This window comes from Bison bison, unplaced genomic scaffold, assembly GCF_000754665.1.
Source record: "Bison bison bison isolate TAMUID 2011002044 unplaced genomic scaffold, Bison_UMD1.0 scf7180017864213, whole genome shotgun sequence".
Taxonomy (NCBI): domain Eukaryota; kingdom Metazoa; phylum Chordata; class Mammalia; order Artiodactyla; family Bovidae; genus Bison; species Bison bison.
Genome location: NW_011494785.1, coordinates 4422310 through 4441889, shown reverse-complemented (window position 1 = coordinate 4441889; position 19580 = coordinate 4422310). Strand labels below are relative to the sequence as shown.

Below are 19580 nucleotides of genomic sequence, written 5' to 3'. Positions count from 1 at the left end.
CGTGGCTGCGGCGCGTTCGCCGGGCCGGGCCGCGGTCGCCGCTGGTGCGGAGCCTGGGGGTCGCCCAGAGCCCCGCGAGCTAGTTAGCGGACGCGGCTCACCTGGTCCGGCCCGGGTCGGCGCTCTTCGGTGCGCGGCCGCTGGGCGGCGTTTCGTCTAGGGGGGGCCTTGCTTTTTCTCCGTTAACTGATGGGCGTTTGGGCTTTTGCGCTTTCTGGTCTCCCAGCCCGTTTAAGGTCTGTTCCTCCCGGGGACTCACAGACCGAGGCACAAACTTCTGAAATCTAAATTCTCCCCCAACCTGGAGCTCCGGGCCCGGGTCAGGCGTTTGGGCGGCCTCGGGTCTGGTTGTTTCGGGAAGGTTTGTACAGTTTTCTGTTCTCAGTACAGCACTCCTGGACCCTTGGCGGTCACGAGCAGAGCAGCCTTCGTGTGCGGGGCTCGCTGGAGACGCCGCCAGGCCGGCCGTCCAGTGTTGGGCACCGGGTGGGCTGGACACGAGCGGACGGATGATGTAGCAGAGCCGGGGGACGGGGGAGCTCATCTCCGAGCAGACCTAGCGCGCCTTCCGTGTTTTGTGTGTTCACGGACCGGTCCCCGAACAGAACCAGCCCTCAGGGCGCCTGGCCGGTGTGCTGGGTGACCCTCGCGCTGTCCCTGCCGAAGTCCGGCAGGCCGCACCTCTGCCAGCTTGTTTCAGACTGTAAACCAGCGGCCTCGTTGTCCTTCAGGCCACAGTTTACGCTTTTTATTCGTGACTCCACTGTTTCTTTAGCACATCTTTTAAAAATTGGAAGATTCTTTAAATTCTGTAATTCTTTACAATTTTCCAGTTTCGCTCGCACGACATCGTGCGCATAAGGTTGTGTGACAACCCTCGTTTTCCCACTACCCCTGCCCTGCCCCTCCATCCTTCCCTCCCGCACTGGCACCACCGCTGAGCTCACTAGTGAGTCCGCTTCTCTTTTGTTGACTAGTTTGTTGTGTTGTTTCAGTTCCACCTGTGAGTGACATCACACGGTGTTCATCGTTCTCACTCTGACTTACTTCACTTAGTATAACGCCTTCCCAAGTCCATCCCTGTCTAGAAGGTCCTCCAAACTTGTTGATGCAGAAAGGCAGGCGTGTTTCCGATGAGCTTTGTTCAGGTGTGAGTTAGGTGCTGTCCACTGTGAGTTCAGTGTTAAGGAACCAACACTGTGTCTTATATAGGCTGCCTTTAATTGAAACATGCAAAGCAAGGCTTTGTACTGACTGGTTGATGGAAATGAAGCAACTGGAGGCTCGCACTGGTGGATACCTAACCGTGCTTCTGCAGGATCAGTGGCTGGGTCTAGGATCAGTCAGTGCTCAGATTACCTGTGGAACAGATCACCACCAACAGTGAGAGTGGACTCTGTGATCAGTTTAATTACTCAGAAAGCTCTGTGGGGATATTTATTCAATTTCTGTGGCTTCTAACATTTTTCCACTCATGGTATTCATTTTTAATAAAGCCCTGGCAGTTTTGAAGTGGAGAAGAGCTAAAATAAAGCTACCATTCTCTTTATTCTACAAGTAGGGTAGGGACTGTGCTAAGTCCTAGAGATCCAGTCAGTAGTTAGTATACGGCCCCTGTGTTCTCAGCAGTAGCGTGGATTATAGTGTTACCTGTGCTGCGTGCAGTCGTGTTTGACTCTGTGGCCCGCCAGGCCGCCTGTCCATGGGATTCTCCAGACAGGGATACTAGAGTGGGGTGCTATTTCCTCCTCCAGGGGATCTTGCTGACCCAGGGATGGAACCCATGTGTCTTGCGTCTCCTGCATTGGCAGGCCAGTTCTTTATCGCTGAGCTACCTTGGAAACCCATGTGCTGTGATGTCTGTCTAAATGCTGTGGGAATTTAGGATTCATTCTGTTCAGAGTGTAGTGAGGTGTGTCAGGTTTCAAGGAAGAGAGGACATTTTGATATCTTTTTTCTTCTTAAATAATGGTTTTTCTACTCTTGCTAAATTTAAGAAAAGTTTTACAAGCATGCGAGCAGCATGTACATAAGTGAAAATAAAATAAAGAATTTTGGTATCTAGTCTTGTTGGTCTTTATCCTCATAGTCAGCACTTCACTGATTACTGAGCTTGGTCAGCTCTGCCTCAGTGACGCACATACAGAATCCATCATGCTTGTCATCTGTGGCTGTCACTTAGGTTGAGCCTCTGTCGTTTTCCTCTGCTGACTGTTGTAATGTAGACTCCAACTGTGCTCTCCTGCAGTTATTCACTGATGACAAGGAACGTTTCCAGGTGAAAATATTGTATAATTCTCAACTTAGAATTTCCACTGCTCCCCCATGTTTACAAACTAAAGTTTTAAGCTTTGAAAAGTGGCTCATTCATGATAACACTACCGGAACGGTGTGTGTGACAGGAGGTCCATCTGCTCACCATTCAAAAGCCAATAAACAGGCCAGGTTGCTGGAAAGGAAAGTTTGCTTTGTTTCAGATGCTGGCAACTGAGGGGGAGTGTGGTGGACATCTGTCCAAAGACTGACTCTGCACCCTCTGTCCCCACAAGCAAGGGATGAGAGCTTTTATAGCTAGAGCTGGAGGGGGAGCGGTGCGGGCTACATGCAGAAACAGCACAGTCATCTCTTAGTCATCTTCAGATTGGTCCTCACTGGTCTTCCTAGCATCATCTTGGTGGTTTTAGGCACAATTAATCCTCAGTTCTGGGGTGCACTTCTTCCCATTTCTTTGCAGTTAGTTCTCAGAATTGTGGCAGCTTAAGTCCTGGGTTCAGTCTGGCCATAAAGTAGTTATGGCCATCAAGTAGTTAACTTCTCCACCTGTTGTTTTAGTATCTGTAAGACAGCTCATAGGATACGGTTCAAGGTATTACCTATAGTCCTTGAGAAAAAACTAAAGGTCCTTGACTACGCTTCATGACTACGTTATTATTTAGTCTCCTTCAACTGTTTTCCTTTGTTTCCACATTTTTCACTTTTCTGATTAAACTCATTCTTTGGAATTTTCCACAGACAAAAAGCAAGCAGAGGACATGGGTGGGGGGCAATTCCCCAACCCCTTTAAGCATTAAACTTAAAGCCAGCAGTCCTACACATCATGAGTAGTTATACCCTGTGACAACGTTCAGTTCAGTCACTCAGTCGTGTCCGACTCTTTGTGACCCCTTGGACTGCAGCTCGCCAGGATTCCCTGTCCATCACCAACTCCTGGAGTTTACTCAAACTCATGTCCATTGAGTCCGTGACGCCATCCAACCATCTTATCCTCTGTCGTCCCCTTCTCCTCCCGCCTTCAATCTTTCCCAGCATCACGGTCTTTTCAAATGAGTCAGTTCTTTGCCTCAGGTGGACAAAGTATTGGAGTTTCAGCTTCTACATCAGTCCTTCCAATGAATATTCAGGACTGATTTCCTTTAGGATGGACTGGTTGGATCTCCTTGCAGTCCAAGGGACTCTCAAGGGTCTTCTCCAACACCACAGCTCAAAAGCATCCATTCTTTGGTGCTCAGCTTTCTTTATAGTCCAACTCTCACATCCATACGTGACTACTGGAAAAACCATAGCTTTGACTAGACAGACCTTTGTTGGCAAAGTAATGTCTCTCCTTTTTAATAAGCTGTCTTGGTTGGTCATAACTTTTCTTCCAAGGAGCAGGCAGCTTTTAATTTCATGGCTGTGGTCACCATCTGCAGTGATTTTGTGACAACATTACTAGACAGTTTTTCCATCCTGAACATTAGTGTCGAAAGTATCATTAGAAACAAAGCAATTACTTTCTATTGAGTGTCTGTTAACCAAAATCAGATCAATATTCCAGGAGAACTTTGCTTTTTTAACAGAGGGGAAGAAAAGGAAAGTTAAGTCTTGTAGTTTACTGTTAATAGCAAAATTTATATACCTAATTATATTTAGTCTAATCTTAATCTTACAACGTAAATTTTTTTCAAAAAAATTTTTAATAAACCTTTTATCATTTTTGGATTTGAATAAATTTGTCCTATATTTTCCCCATTGAGAAACAGCTGTAGGACAAAATTATTACCATCATTTTTTTCAATAAAAATATTTTTGTATGCCTTTTTTTTGCCAACAACACGTTGTCTTACTTGTTTTTACATACCGAATGCTTTCCTTATTATTTTTACACATCACAGTTTTTAACCCTGGAAACCATAACAAAACCAAGAAACAGGTAATTGAAATGTTATACCAGCATTTTCTGATTGGCAAATGTAGGAACATACTCCATAACCTCAAAAAACATACACTTTTAATAGCATAATTTTTTTAATAGTACATGTATGTTTAATAAACCCAAACATCTTTAGTTTTCCTCTTGGTTTTATAAGAAGACAAAAGTAGGTAAATTTAGATTTGTTTGATTTGTAAGCACTTATATTTTTTTAAACCAATTAAGTAGAGCTTCTTTACAAATTAACCTCAGCAATATCATCCAAAGACAAAAACACATACTGAGACATGCAAACATCCAAACAGAGATCTCACTGTTTTATCTTTTTACATTTTATGAATTAGGCATTGCAGTTAATCTTACCAGTTTATGGATAATAGAATAGCCAAATTTACATACTCAATTTTAAAAGGTTTTTTTCCTTTTTTTTTTTCTTAGCTTGAAGTTTCACAGTTAATCCAAGGCTGGAGTTCCAAGCAACATGGACTATGTTTGTATTTCAGGGACATGATAAGTGTTAATCTCAAATTTTTCCCTAGGCTTATTTTTGTTTCCTCAGGGTCTGAAAAAAAGCATTTTATCAAGCCAGCTTTTCCTAACTGTATATGTAAAGAGAACTGGCTTTTTTTGAATTTTAAGAGTTCCATTTTAACCTCTCTTCTCTGGAGTCTAAAGAATTCTGTTGCCATACATGGTCCAAAAAAAAAAAATCATCTTTCTTTAGTCATAATTTTCCAGCTAAAATTTTTCTTAATGAATTGAACCTGAATTTCCATTTTACATAAGGCAACAAGAATACCAGTCACACAGATGGAATACACGCTCACACACCAATTGACAGATCTGTCATAAACCCTCTTCAAGGGTGACCAGTACGGAGTCACAAACAAACACTTCCCCAGAACGTCAAGAACACCCACGTAGCACTGTGCATGTTAGTTGCTCAGTCGTGTCCAACTCTGCAGCCCCATGGACCGTAGTCCACCAGACTCCTCTGTCCATGGGATTCTCCAGGCAAGAAATACTGGAGTGGGTTGCCATTTTCTTCTCCAGAGGATCTTCCCGACCCAGGGATCGAACCCAGGTCTCCTGCATTGCAGGCAGATGCTTTTCCGTCTGAGTTACTAGCACTCACAAATGGGAAGTTTGCCTGTGTGCACACCGGTGGACTTCCCTGGTCTTAGGGCTCATCATCTTGTCCCAAATGTAAGTTTTTATTCCACCAAGGAAAAGTGTACATTGGCAGCCAGTGCTGAGCAGAGGGAGGATCCTCAAAGCAAAAGGTTTTGGCAGCTGCTGAATATCCCCCAAATGCCCTACTTGGGCTCATTCACCACGGACAGGTGGATACAGCGTCATGGCCACAGCTCTCCTCTGGAAGACCCAGGAGAGCCCGGTGCCGTGAAAGCACAGGAGCCAGCCCCGAATTTGCACCAAAATCTGTTACTGAAAGGGTGTGGAAGGTGGGGTTTGGCTGCTCATCACTCAAAAGGTCAGTAAACAGGCCAGGTTTGGTGGAAAGCTTGCTTTATTTCAGATGCCGGCAACTGTGCCGGGCAGTGGAGGACATCTGTCTGAAGGCCATCCCCCCTGCCCCCGGCACATAAGCAGGGGGTGAGAGCTTTTATAGACAGAGTTGTTGGGGGGTCTACATGTAGAAACAGCACAGTCCGCTCTGACAGTCGTCTTCAGTCGGTCATCAGTGGTCTGACCAGCACCATCTTGACTGTTTTGGGTACAATTCCAGGATCCACTTGTTCCCATTTCTTTGCGGTCAGTTCTCAGGATTGTGGCAGCGCATGTCCTGGGTACAGTCTGGTCATCATGTAGGTAACTTCTCTACCTGGTGTTTTAGTATCTGTAAGACAGCTTGTAGGATATGGCTCAGAATAATATCTATAGCCCTTGAAAAAGAACTATAAAGCTCTTTGTGCTTAAGGACTACATTATTATTATTTAGTCTCCTTTTACTGTTTTCCTTTGTTTCCTCATTTTTCACTTTTCTGATTAAACTTAGTTTTTGATTAAAGTTTTCCATAGACAAAAGTCAGGCAGAGGACATGGTGGGGAGCAAGGACCATAGGGCCCTGCTTTGTTTCAATAATGCCCTGTCTTGTCTTTAATAAAGATGAGAAGAGGTCAGACAAGAGAGTGGGCTCAGTCACTCAGTCATGTCTGACTCTTTGTGACTCCATGCACTGTAGCCTGCCAGGCTTCTCTGTCCATGGGATTTCGCAGGCAGGAATACTGGAGTGGGTTGTCATTTCCTTCCTCCGGGATCTTTCCGGCCCAGGGATCGAACCTGAGTCTCCTGCGTCTCCTGCATTGGTAGGTGGAGTCTTCACCACTGAGCCATGTGGGAAGCCCAGACAAAAGAGAAAGCCATCCTTATGTGGCATGTCTCCTTCCCACCTTCCTTCTGCCCTCCACCACTAATTAGAAGTGCTTTTAGGTGAGAAGGAAATAGATAAGAATAAAGGCATTGGGGGCAATCTTACTTATCTTCTCAGTTCAGTCACTCAGTCTGACTCTTTGCGACCCCCCAGACTGCAGCACGCCAGGCTTCCCTGTCTTATCACCAGCTCCTGGAGCTTGCTCAAACTCATGTCCATCGAGTCAGTGATGCCATCCAACCATCCAGTGCTCTGTTGTCCCCTTCTCTTCCTGCCTTCAATCTTCCCCAGTATCAGGGTCTTTTCCACTGAGTCAGTTCTTCACATCAGGTGGCCAAAGTATTGGAGTTTCAGCTTCAGCATCAGTCCTTCCAATGAATATTCAAGATTGATTTCCTTTAGGATTGACTGATTTGATCTCCTTGCAGTCCAAGGGACTCTCAAGGGTCTTCTCCAACACCACAGTTCAAAAGCATCAATTCTTCGGCACTCAGTTTTCTTTATAGTCCGACTCTCACATCCATACATGACTACTAGAAAAATCATAGCTTTGACTAGACAGACCTTTGTTGGCAAAGTAATGTCTCTCCTTTTTAATATGCTGCTAGGTTGGTCATAGCTTTTCTTCCAAGGAGCAAACATCTTTTAATTTCATGGTTGCAGTCACCATCTGCAGTGATGTTGGAGCCCAAGAAAATAAAGTCTTGTCACTGTTTCCATTGTTTCCCCATCTGTCTGCCATGTAGTGATGGGACCCAATGCTATGATCTTTGTTTTTTGAATGTTGAGTTCTAAGCCAGCTTTTTTACTCTCCTCTCTCACTTTCATCAAGAGGCTCTTAGTTCCTCTTTGCTTTCTGACATAAGGGTGGTGTCATTTGCATATCTGAGGTTGTTGATATTTCTCCTGGCAATCTTGATTCCAGCTTGTGCGTCATCCAGCCTGGCATTTCTCATGATGTACTCTGCATATACGTTAAATAAGGAGAGTGACAGTATACAGCCTCGATGTACTCTTTTTCTTCTTAATATCACTTGAGTTCATCAATTTCTTGCTTACAACCACTGTACCTAGTTCCGGCTCTTACCTACCAGCCCCCAGAGCCTTTTTTTTTTTTTTGTCATATGTTTTTATTTCTTTGGGAAAATACCTATCAGAAGACAATTCTTGGGTCATGTGGAAAATTCATGTTTAATTTCTAAAGAAGTTATCAGATTTGTTTGCAAAATTATAAAACCACAAAGCGTCTAGAAGAAAACATTAAAAAAATAGCTTCATAATCTGGAATGGTGCAAAGGTTAGACTCAGAAAGCAACAACCTCTTAAAAAAAGAATAGTTTGGATAACATCGAAAGTGAAAACTTCTCATTTAAGGTAACTCTACAAATGAACAGGCTCTGACACCTGTTTGACAAAGCACTGATGTCCAGGGTTTGTAAAGAACCACTGGGGTTCAAGGGCTGGAACCAGTCCTTTGTCGCTGCTGCTCTGCCCCCTGGGATGCTTGGCTTCATCTTCAAGCCGTTCTTTTTCCGTGAAGAGTACCCTGTGTTTACAGCCGTCAGTGGTGCATGAGCGTTCTGGCTGCTTCACATCCTTGCCAACTTTTGGTGTTGTCAGCCTTTATTTTTAGCCATTCTAGTGGGTGGAAAGTGGTGTGTCATCATGGTTGGTTTTAATTTTAGTCCTCGATTCCGAACAATGCTGAGCACTTTCTCCCGTGTTTATTGACATTTTATATCTTCCTTTGTGAAGTGCCTGCACAAATCTTTTGCCCATTTAAAACTGGGTTAATTGTCTTTTTATTTTTGAGTTGTAGGGGTTCTTTATATGTCCTTTTTATATCCTGGATATCAGTCTTTGCAGTTGCCCATTCATTTTCTTAAGAGTTGTTTTGATAAGTAGAGTTTTACATTTTGATGTAGTCATATTTGCCTTTTTTTTTCCTTTAATAATTATGGGTTTCTAGGTCATAAGTAAGAAATCTTGGCTACCTCCAGGTTGTGAAGATATACTTCTGTATTTTCCTGTAGAAGTTTTAGTTTTAGCTTTTATGTCTAGGCTAAAATCCATCTCCAGTTTTTGTGAATGATGTAAAAATTATTTTGTGAAAAATATTAAATGTTCTTCCCGTACAGATCTCCAGTTGTTCCAGCGTCACGTGTTGAAAATGCCATTGTGCTGCACTGGAGCCTCTGTTGGGATTCAGGTGGCGGCTGATTTCTGGACCCTTCTTCTGCTCCAGTGTTTCGTCCTCACCGCTGCTTTTTGCTGTTTTGTTTTGTGTTTCACATTGTTAGCTGCTTTTGACTGTGCTGGCCTTCGCTGCTGCCCCGCCTGTCTCTAGTTGTGAGTGGGGCTCTCTGTTTCGGTGCGCAGGCTTCTCGCTGTGGTAGCTTCTCTTGTTGGGGAGCACAGGCTAGCGCATGTGGACTTCAGTAGTTGGGGCTCCCAGGCTCTGCAGCACAGGCTCAATAGTTGGGGGCCACAGGCTTAGTTACTGTATGGCATGTGGGATCTTCCCAGATCAGGGATCAAACCCGTGTCTCCTGTATTGGCAGGCAGATTCTTTACCACTGAGCTAATAGGGAAGCTCCCCACCATCCCCACAGTGTTTTAATTATAGTAAGTCTTAAAGTCATGCAGTGTAGGTCAGCAACTTCTTTGGTTTTCAAATTTGATTTGGTTAGTTTAGATCCTTTGCATTTTGTTTGAATCATCATCCTAGCAGTTTCCGCAAAAAAGTCTGGTAGGATCATGATTATGCTGTTATTGCCACATCATTTAATAGGGTACATTTTTGAGAGTGGTCTTATTAATGTTCCCTTTGCAGATGAGAAAATTGGGGCCCAGAGAGGTTAAGGAAGTGTCCTGTTTAAGCCCTTGGAGCTCAGTCCTGACCCGCGTCAGACTCTGACCCTCGTATTTTGCTTTGCCACTGGGGATGGTTGCTGACCTGCAGGCCGCAGCTGCCACCCTTCTGTAGTTACGTTTTTGTTTCTTTCTTTTTGGTTTTCATTGTTTTTTAAAATTTTTATATTAGAGCATAGTTGATTTACAATATTGTGTTAGTTTTAGGTGGACAGCAAAGAGATTCAGTTATACATATACATGTATTTGTTCTTTTTCAAATTCTGTACCATTTAGGTTATTACAGAATTTTGAGTAACATTCCCTGTGCTGTACAGTAACTGGTCCTTGTTGGTTTTCTGTTTTAATAGATACCTATCAGTGTAGCAGCGAGTACATGTCACTCCCAATCTATCCCTTTCCTCTACCCTTCCACCCCAACCATATGTTTGTTCTAAAAGTCTGTTATGTGAATCTGTTTCTGTTTTGTAAAGAAGTTCATTTGTGTAATAAAGTTTTATTGGGACACAACCACACTCATTCATTTGCATATTGTTAGTGGCTTTTTGGGAGAAGGCAGTGGCACCCCGCTCCAGTACTCTTGCCTGGAAAATCCCATGGACGGAGGAACCTGGTGCGCTGCAGCCCATGGGGTCGCTAAGAGTCAGGCACAACTGAGCCACTTCACTTTCACTTTTCACTTGCATGCATTGGAGAAGGAAATGGCAACCCACTCCAGTGTTCTTGCCTGGAGAATCCCAGGGACGGGAGAGCCTGTGGGCTGCCGTCTATGGGGTCGCACAGAGTCGGACATGACTGAAGTGACTTAGCAGCAGCAGCAGCAGTGGCTTTTTGTTCACTCACTAAGTCATGTCCGACTCTGCAACCCCATGCTCTGCAGCCCACCATTCCCTGTCCTTCATCTCCCAGAGCTTGCTCAGACTCATGTCCATTGAATCAATGATGCCATCCAACCATCTCATCCTCTGTCATCCCCTTCTCCTCCTGCCTTCAGTCTTTCCCAGCATCAGGGTCTTTTCCAATGAGTCAGCTCTTCACATCAAGTGTCCAAAGTACTGTAGCTTCAGCATCAGGCCTTCCAATGAATATTCAGGACTGATTTCCTTCCTGACTGGTTGGATCTTCTTGCAGTCCAAGGGACTCTCAAAGGTCGTCTCCAGTGCCACAGTTCGAAAGCATCAGTTCTTCATTGCTCAGCCTTCTTTATGACTCAATTCTCACATCCATATATGACTACTGGAAAAACCATAGCTTTGATTATATGGACCTTTGTTGGCAAAGTGATGCCTCTCCTTTTTAATATGCTGTCTAGGTTTCCATAGCTTTCCTTCCAAGGAGCAAGCGTCTTTTAACTTCATGGCTGCAGTCACTGTCCTAGTGATTTTGGAGCCCAGGAAAATCAAGTCTGTCACTGTTTCCACTGTTGCCCCATCTGTTTGCCATGAAGTGATGGGACTGGATGCCATGATTTGTTTTTTGAATGTTGAGTGTTTTTTTTTTTTAACAGCTTTATTGACGTTCACCCATACAATTCACCCACTTTAAGTATATAATTCAATAGCTTTTATATTTGCACACTTGTGAACTATCACCATCATCGGTTTTAGAACATTTTCATCATCCTGAAAAGTAACCCTGTGTCCAATAGCAGTTACTCCCCGTTTGCCCTGTTGTGCCTCCTGCCCCAGCTTATGGCAGCACTGATCATTTTTTTATAGTGGTTTAGTTGCTAAGTTATGTCTGACTCTTGCGACCCCAGGGACTGTAGCTCACCAGGCTCCTCTGTCCATGGAAAGTTTCCAGGCAAGAATACTGGAGTAGGTTGCCATTTCCTTCTCCAGGGAATGTTGAGTTTTAAGTCAGCTTTTTCACTCTCCTCTTTCACCTTCATCAAGAAGCTCTTTAGTTCCTCTTCACTTTCTGCCATTAGAGTGGTATCATCTCCATATCTGAGGTTGTTGATATTTGTCCCAGGAATCTTGATTCCAGCTTGTGAGTCATCCAGCCCAGCATTTCACCTGATGTGCTCTGCATATAAGTTAAATAAGCAGGGTGACAATACACAGCCTTGATGTACTCCTTTCCCAAATTTTGAACCAGTATGTTGTTCCATGTCTGGTTCTAACTGTTGTTTCTTGACTTGAGGTTTCTCAGGAGGCAGGTAAGGTGATCAGGTATCCCCATCTCTTGAAGAATTTTCCACAGTTTGTTGTGGTCCACATAGTAAAGGCTTTAGTGTAGTCAATGAAGCAGAAGTAGATGTTTTTCTGGAATTTCCTTGCTTTTTCTATGATCCAGTGGATGTTAGCAATTTGATCTCTGGTTCCTCTGCATTTTCTAAATCCAGCTTGTACATGTGGAAGTTCTCGGTTCGCATATTGTTGAAGCCTAGCTTGGAGAATTTTGAGCATTACCTTGCTAGCTTGTGAAATGAGTGCAGTTGTGCAGTAGTTTGAACATTCTTTGTCACCGCCTTTCTTTGGGATTGGAATGAAAACTGACCTTTTCCAGTCCTGTGGCCACTGCCAAGTTTTCCAAGTTTGTTGGCATATTGAGTGCAGCACTTTCACAGCATTATCTTTTAGGATTTGAAATAGCTCAGCTAGAATTCCATCACCTCCATTAGCTTTGTTCACAGTTATGCTTCCTGAGGCTCACTTGACTTCGCACTCCAGGATGTCTGGCTCTAGGTGAGTGATCACACCATCATGGTTATCTGGGTCATTAAGACACTTTTTATACAGTTTTTCTGTGTCTCCTTGCCACCTCTTCTCAATCTCTTCTGCTTCTATTAGATCCTTGCAGTTTCTGTCCTTTATTGTGCCCATCTTTGCATGAAATGTTCCCTTGGAATCTCTAATTTTCTTGGAGAGATTTCTAGTCTTTCCCATTGTACTGTTTTCCTCTGTAGAGGAAATACCCTGCTTCATTTTGTACTCCAAAGCCAAACTTGCCTGTTACTCCAGGTATCTCTTGACTTCCTACTTTACATTCCAGTCCCCTGTGATGAAAAGGGCATCTTCTTTTTGGTGTTAGTTCTAGAAGGTCTTGTAGGTCTTCATAGAACTGTTCAACTTCAGCTTCTTTGGCATTAGTGGTTCGGACATAGACCTGGATTACTGTGATGTTGAGTTGTTTTGCCTTGGAAACAAACCAAAATCATTCTGTCGCTTTTGAGATTGCACCCAGGTACTGCATTTCGGACTCTGGTTGACACTGAGGGCTACTCCATTTCTTCTAAGGGATTCTTGCTGATGGTCAGCTGAATTAAATTCTCCCATTCTCGTCCATGTTAGTTCACTAATTCCTAAAATGTCGATGTTCACTCTTAGCATCTCGTTTGACCACATCCAGTTTACCTTGATTTAAGGACCTAACATTCCAGGTTCCCATGCAATCTTGTTCTTTACCGCATCAGATTTTACTTTCATCACCAGACACATCCACAACTGGGCGTCCTTTCCATTTTGGCTCAATGTCTTCATTCTTTCTGGAGCTTTGTCTTTGCTCTTCCCAGTAGCATATTGGACACTACTGACTTGGGAAGCTCAACTTTCAGTTTCATATCTTTTTGCCATTGCATAGTGTTCATGGGGTTCTCAAGGCAAGAATACTGGAGTGGTTTGCCATTCCCTTCTCCTGCGGACCACGTTTTGTCAGAACTCTCCACCATGACCCAACAAGGGCTGCTGTCATGCTGCAGTGTCAAAGTGAAGCAGTGACAGAGACTGTAGAACCTGTCACACCTAACACGTTTACTCCTGACCCTTTATGGAAAAAGTTTGCTGACCCCTGCTTTTTAAATTTTTGTTTAAGTAATACATGTATGTATTTGAAAAGGAAATAACACTGAAATTTTTATCTTTAAAAAGACGAGCCTTGCTGCACTGTTGTTCACACCGGCACCACTCCTCAGGGATGCTTCATCCTTTTAAGTGTCTTCTCTGGCATTTATCGTTACATTCTGATAATATTCTCACTGCACTGTTTTTTAACAATTTTAGACACTAATTATTGACTAGGCCACTCTTTTTAGTGCAAGATTATAAATAAATTTATCATTTCTTAGCTGAAAGGTAACGTTTTATGATCATTTAGTTGTCTGCATTTTCATAATGTACATAAAGAAATTAACAAGCATTCAGCAATAGTTACCGTTTATTTAATACTTCATATGCGCCAGGCACCTTCTAAGGCAGGTTTTAAAAACTGAAGTGTAGTGGATTTAGTGTTGTGTGAATTACTGCTGTACTGCACGGTGATTCACTGATACATATATATACACTTTTAAAGTATCCTTTTCCTTATGGTTTATCATAGGGTGTTGGACATAGTTCCCTGTGCCGTACAGTAGGGCCTGTTGTTATCCAGTCTGTGGAAAATCTTACACCTGCTAACGCCAGCCTCCCACTCTCCGCCCCACCCCCGCCTTGGCAACTACCTGTCAGTTCTCTCTGTTCCTGATTCTGTTTCATAGATAGGTTCGTTTGTGTCTTAAGTTCCACACGTGAGTGATATCATATGGTGTTTGTCTTTCTCTTTCTGACTTCACTTAAGTATGATCATCTCTAGTTGCATTGATGCAGTTTTATGCAGTTTCACACTGATCTTTACAGAACTCCTAGAAAGTGTAGGCGCTATTGTTATCTCCATCTTCCAGATGATGAAATGTCACTGGAGAGCTTATGTGAGACTTCTCTTGGTCAAGACCTCAGGGGTGATGGAGCCAGAAGTCAGCATTCGGAATGTGAGCTCTTAAACACTGTGCTGTAATGCCATGTGTGGAATCATATACTACTTGATGGTCACAGATTTGTGGCTCTGTAGGTAATCTGAGGATTTATACGCAGAGATTCATGGACAGGTCCGCTGAGGCCCCACTTGGAATCTGCTGGGTGTGCGGCAGGGCGGGGCCTCAGGTAGCAGGGGGGCCTCCCGAGGTAAGGCTGTGCACTGCCAGCCTGCGCACTAGCGTGGGCTCCATCTGACACACTGGCTCTCAGCCTGGAGCTGATGTCAGAATCGCTGGGTGGGCTGGCTTCTGAGTCAGTTGGTCTAGGGTGCGGCCTGAGCAAGGTCCCAGGAGATAAAGAAGCTGCGGGGACCATGGGTGCTCAGCGCTGTGTTCTTTGTGGACACGGGGTCTTCTGTGCCACACGACTCTTCATGGCATCATGGTCCATGACAGTTCGGCTGCTGTGGCTTATGTTTCCTCTTTGACCCCACAGAGGTCAGGGTCACGATGCTCATATAGTTGGTGATCGTAAGCTGGTTATTGGCTCTTCCCTAGCGTGCTTTTGTAGTTTTGATTTTTTCTATTGCAAACATTGTAATTATAACATATACCATATTCTTACTGCAAAAATCACCTTTAGTAGCAGCGCCACGCTGGCAGAACTCAGCAGAAAGGTAGAAGCAGCCCCTGAGGGGTTCAGAGGCCTATTCAGCGACAGCCAGGCACTGAGGAGCTGCGCCCCTGGCCTGTGTTTAAGGCCCGTGGAGAAAGTGACTTCATCTGATTGTAGCAGAGACTTGCTTTTCACCATTAGCCTTCTTTCAGACCTCTGTTTTGCTCTTCTGTTTATTTAGAGTCAACCTGAACCAGCATGTCCGGGACTGAGGAAGCAGTCCTTGGAGGCCACGACAGCCGGCCTGCCGGTGGCAGCCCCGTGTTATGCTTCGGTCAGGTGAGTGTGTCCTCCTCCCTGGAAGGTATGAGGTAAGTGAAAACCAAGACGGTCTGGGGAAGCAGTGTGTACAGCACCATTATATACATGTAAGCTGTTATTTTCATCTAGAGACTTCATTTGGGCATCTCTGTTGAGCTCTGAGAGTGTATTGGAGCTTCAGCAGTGCTGGGGGCTACATTTAGATGTAAATTGTTTTTGAATAGGTTGCATTTTCATATGCGATAACATTCCAAGTGGAGCAGACTCTGTGTGAAAAGTCTCAGTGTTTGCTGTCACTCCTGTCCCCATGGCACTTGGATCTCTCTTTTTGGAGGCATCCAAAGTTTCTGGGGTTTATGGAGATACTCTTTGCATATAAGGGGGATTCTTGCTTTGTCCACCCACATTCTGTCTGTCTTAGCAGAGATCTGTGTGTATCGTTCCACTTGAATGGGGCCAGGGGCGAACTACCAAGGCGTCGAAAATCTCATCACAGAGCGGTGCAGTTCTCCGTGTGCAGGACGGGAAACGGTTGAATTGGAGGGCACACGGAAGCAAGGCTTCCCGCCCTGTTTTCTCCTCTTTCACGTCTACATAAAGGTCATGAGAGATTCTGAGACGGGAAGTCTTAGTCTCTTGGTTGTGGTTGGAGAGAGTTGTGGTAACATGGTAGTCACGTCTGAGGCAGTGGTTCTCCCAATGTGGTCCAGTGACCCTGGGGTCCATAGGACCTTCCAGAGCCTGTGAAATCAAAGTTATTTTCATAATACTACTAAAGTACTCTGCCTTTTTCACCCTCATTCTTTCATGAGTGAGGGTGGAGTTTTCCAGAGACTGCATAGCATGTGCTGATGTCACTGCTCTGCTAGTTACTGGAATGTGTGCCTGTGAAGTTTTACTTCCTTGTATTGATAGACAACCCACATGAACAGCAGCTCATGGGATCCTCAGTACGTCTGAGCGTAGGATTGGCAGAAATGTCAGTTCAGTTTCCCCTTTCTGGTTCCAGTACCAGTACACAGTGGAAGAACACCAGGCTATCCAGAACGCCCTGAGGCAAAGGCTGGGCCCAGAGTACATCAGTAGCCGCATGGCTGGAGGAGGCCAGAAGGTAGGCAAATTTTCTGCCTGAAAAGTGGGGGCCCGTGATGCTGACTGTTGGACGGTGAGGAATTTTAACAAGGTGTTTTGTCTTCTTTATTTTTCCCAGGTGTGTTACATCGAGGGTCACAGGGTCATTAATCTGGCCAATGAAATGTTTGGCTACAACGGCTGGGCGCACTCCATCACACAGCAGAACGTGGGTGAGCGCGCCCTCCTGGCATTGCCGCCTCCCGCCGGACGCGCCGCGGGTGAGGGCCGGGGGGGGCGTGCTCCGTCCCGCAGGAGGAGCACGGGTGAGGCAGGTCAGCACGCCCTCACCTGGCTGTCTCTCCCACCCTAGATTTTGTTGACCTTAACAATGGCAAGTTCTACGTGGGCGTCTGTGCGTTTGTGCGAGTCCAGCTGAAGGTGAGGGTGACGGAGGAGACGTGCGGCGGGAGAGAGAGCGGGCGCGGAGGCTCTGGGCCAGAGTGGGCTGTGCATTCACTCGGCCTTACTCAGGCGCCCGAGAGAATTTTGAGGAGCTTGTTCTCCTGCACATTTTTAAGTGACTATTTTCACCACATAGACAAACAGTTGCAAGGGTGCATTTTTTGGCATATTGTAAAATTCTACATTCTAAAATAAATCTGCTACATCTTTTTAAAATGTACCAATGGATTCTATATATTAATACCATAGAAGATGACATACTGTCATCTATTTTTAAAAATATGTATACAAGCTACTTTTTATTTGAGCAAGTTACTCTTTAGTCATCAGAAATTTAACATTGTTTCTTCTTGAATACATATTTCCATCCCATTTCTCCACCGGCTTTTTTTTTTTAAATAATGCAAAGTGATGCTTTGTTTATTTTTGGCTGCATTGGATCTTCATTGCTTTGCAAGGGCTTTTCTCTGGTTGCGGTGAGCAGGGCTACTCTGGGTTACAGCACCTGGGCTTCTCACCGCAGTGGCTTCTCTCGTGGAGCACAGGCTCAGCAGTGGGGCTGTGGGCTCAGGCTCTGGCTCGGGCGAGCAGATTAGTTGCTCCATGGCACATGGCATCTTCCGGGACCAGGAATCAAACCCGTGTCCCCTGCATTGGCAGGCGGATTCTTACCCACCACACCACCAGGGAAGTCCCCTACTGGCTTATATTATATGATGGAACATCTTTTATTAATAACTATTATACTTCTCTGCCGTGTATGTTTGTGTATGTGTAAAAATTTGGAGGGGGGAGTAAATTTCCAGTGATCTTAAGGCTCTCTATTAAAACATTTCTTCTGGATTGAGTTACTATTAATATTACAGGTGTTATTAACACACAGTAGAGTCAATTGTGTTTATTTTGAAGAGACAGCAAAACTACATCATAATATAAAATTTTATGGAAAATGCATTTCTTGACAAGATGGATGAAGCGTTTTTTTCTATTGTTAATATATCTATAGTTAATATTACTTATTCCTAAACATTTAGAATTAATTCTGCTCTGACTTATTTTTGTAAATAGTACTGAAAACCTTGGGCTTCCCGGGTGGCGCAGTGGTAAAGAAACCCGCCCGCAATGCAGGAGATGCAAGAGACACAGGTTCGATCCCTGGGTCGGGAGGATCTCATGGAGAAGGAAATGGCAACCCACTCCAGTATCCTTGCCTGGGAAGTCCCAGGGACAGAGGAGCCTGGTGGGCTATGGTCCATGGGGTCACAAAGAGTTGGACATGACTGAGCGCACACACACACAAATTGAAATCCTTATTCACATTCGCTGGGACTGGAAAGAGTTTCATTATAGTGCTATTCATTTCTTTGTTTCTGAGTTATATTTCAGAATCCCAGTGTTACCATCAGAAGTTATATTCGGCTGTCAGCTGACAATCTGATCAGGCCTACCTTTACTTTTGGTGGAAGCCGAGAAGCATATTCCACCTGACTTGTGAGAGGGTTTGCTAGCCAGTCATTAGAATCAGTTATATATAATATTTCAAATTTTCCTTTTTCTTGGTATCCCCAAGGTTTTTCTTTTTTTAACTTTTTCATATTGGAGTATAGTTGACCAATAATGTTGTCAATTTCAGGTGTAGAGCAGAGGGGACTCAGTTATACATGCATCGTTCTTTTTCCAATTGCTGCCCCATTTAGGTTATTACAGAATGTTGTGCTGAGCTCCCTGTGCTGTACAGTATGGCCTTGTTGGTTATTTTAAGTACAGCAGTGTGTATATGTCTATCCCACTCTCTGTCCGTCCCCACAGGCTTTCCTCCTGTGCGGTAGTGCACCTTAGTAAGACCTGGGCTGGCTTAGACACGTGCCTTCTTATGTAAAGAGGGAGAGAGAGAGAACTGTCTTGACACTGAGCCCTGGCACCTGTGGGTCCAGATCTAGTCCAGGAGGCGGCCCCGGCAGGACTGTCGCCCAGTCTGAGCGTGGCTGCTTGATGACGAGAGCTGTGAGGGATGGGCTCTAACCCCTCACGGTGGGGCCTGAACACCTTTTCTGCCCCCAGGATGGCTCGTATCATGAAGATGTGGGCTACGGTGTCAGCGAGGGCCTCAAGTCAAAAGCCTTGTCCTTGGAAAAGGCCAGGAAGGAGGCAGTAACAGATGGGCTGAAGCGGGCGCTGAGGTAGGCAGGCGCTGGCTGCTTTCAGACCTGTCCCCGGCCCCGCCCCCGCCTCACCCTTAGCCCCAGACGGCTCGTTTCCTGCTGTCTTTCCCTTCTGCATCCTTACTCCAAGGCCCTCTTTGGGGAATACGAGGTAGGAGCCTGTTCTGTGCTGGACTTTGCCTTCCCCACCCCTGCCCTCCACATGAGCCCACAGGTTGCTTCCTCGTTGTCTGTAACGCACCTGCATAGTTCTTTGTTATGTGTGTGCAACACAATTAACTTAGTTACACAGAGCAGGATTTTAATCTTTTTGGGGGTTAAAGATGCCTTTGAGAATTGAATTACCAGAAAAAAATACAGATAAAACTTGCTTTAAAAATTCGCAGTGCCACAGCCTGTAGGGGATCTGAGCTTCTCACTATAGAAGTCTAGTCGTGAAGGTTGTGCCCTGAGCGCGTGTGCTTATGCACTGGGGGGTCGCGGCGGTCCCTGGGAAGGGATCTTAGCCCTGGAGCTTGTGTTCCACAGCGGGAAGGACCAGCCGGCTTTGTGAACGACTGACTCACACCCTGTGCTCTGGGGGCAGGGACGTGCGACTGTCCTGCTCACTGCTGTGTTCTCAACCCGCTTCCACTCTGTTTTACCCTTAGAAGTTTTGGGAATGCACTTGGAAACTGTATTCTGGACAAAGACTATCTGAGGTCACTGAACAAGCTTCCACGCCAGGTACGTTGGAAGTGGGGATGGTGACTGATCC

At 45.0% G+C, this 19580-nt stretch overlaps 1 protein-coding gene across 8 annotated transcripts in view; it reads left to right on the top strand.

Moving 5' to 3' along the window:
• The window catches only part of RAD52 (RAD52 homolog (S. cerevisiae)), a 27193-nt gene that overhangs the window by 1394 nt on the left and 6219 nt on the right, over window positions 1-19580 (top strand). For 2 of the 8 annotated variants that reach the window (XM_010845031.1, XM_010845029.1), the window contains exons 2-7: window positions 15046-15143; window positions 16135-16236; window positions 16336-16477; window positions 16570-16637; window positions 18723-18841; window positions 19474-19549. In XM_010845031.1, coding sequence (XP_010843333.1) covers window positions 15063-15143; window positions 16135-16236; window positions 16336-16477; window positions 16570-16637; window positions 18723-18841; window positions 19474-19549 — 588 coding nt within the window. In that variant the 5' untranslated portion in view covers window positions 15046-15062. Of the gene's footprint in view, window positions 1-8723; window positions 8795-15045; window positions 15144-16134; window positions 16237-16335; window positions 16478-16569; window positions 16638-18722; window positions 18842-19473; window positions 19550-19580 lie in introns of all 8 variants that reach the window. The other 6 variants (XM_010845030.1, XM_010845034.1, XM_010845032.1 and 3 more) reach the window with 6 other exon arrangements.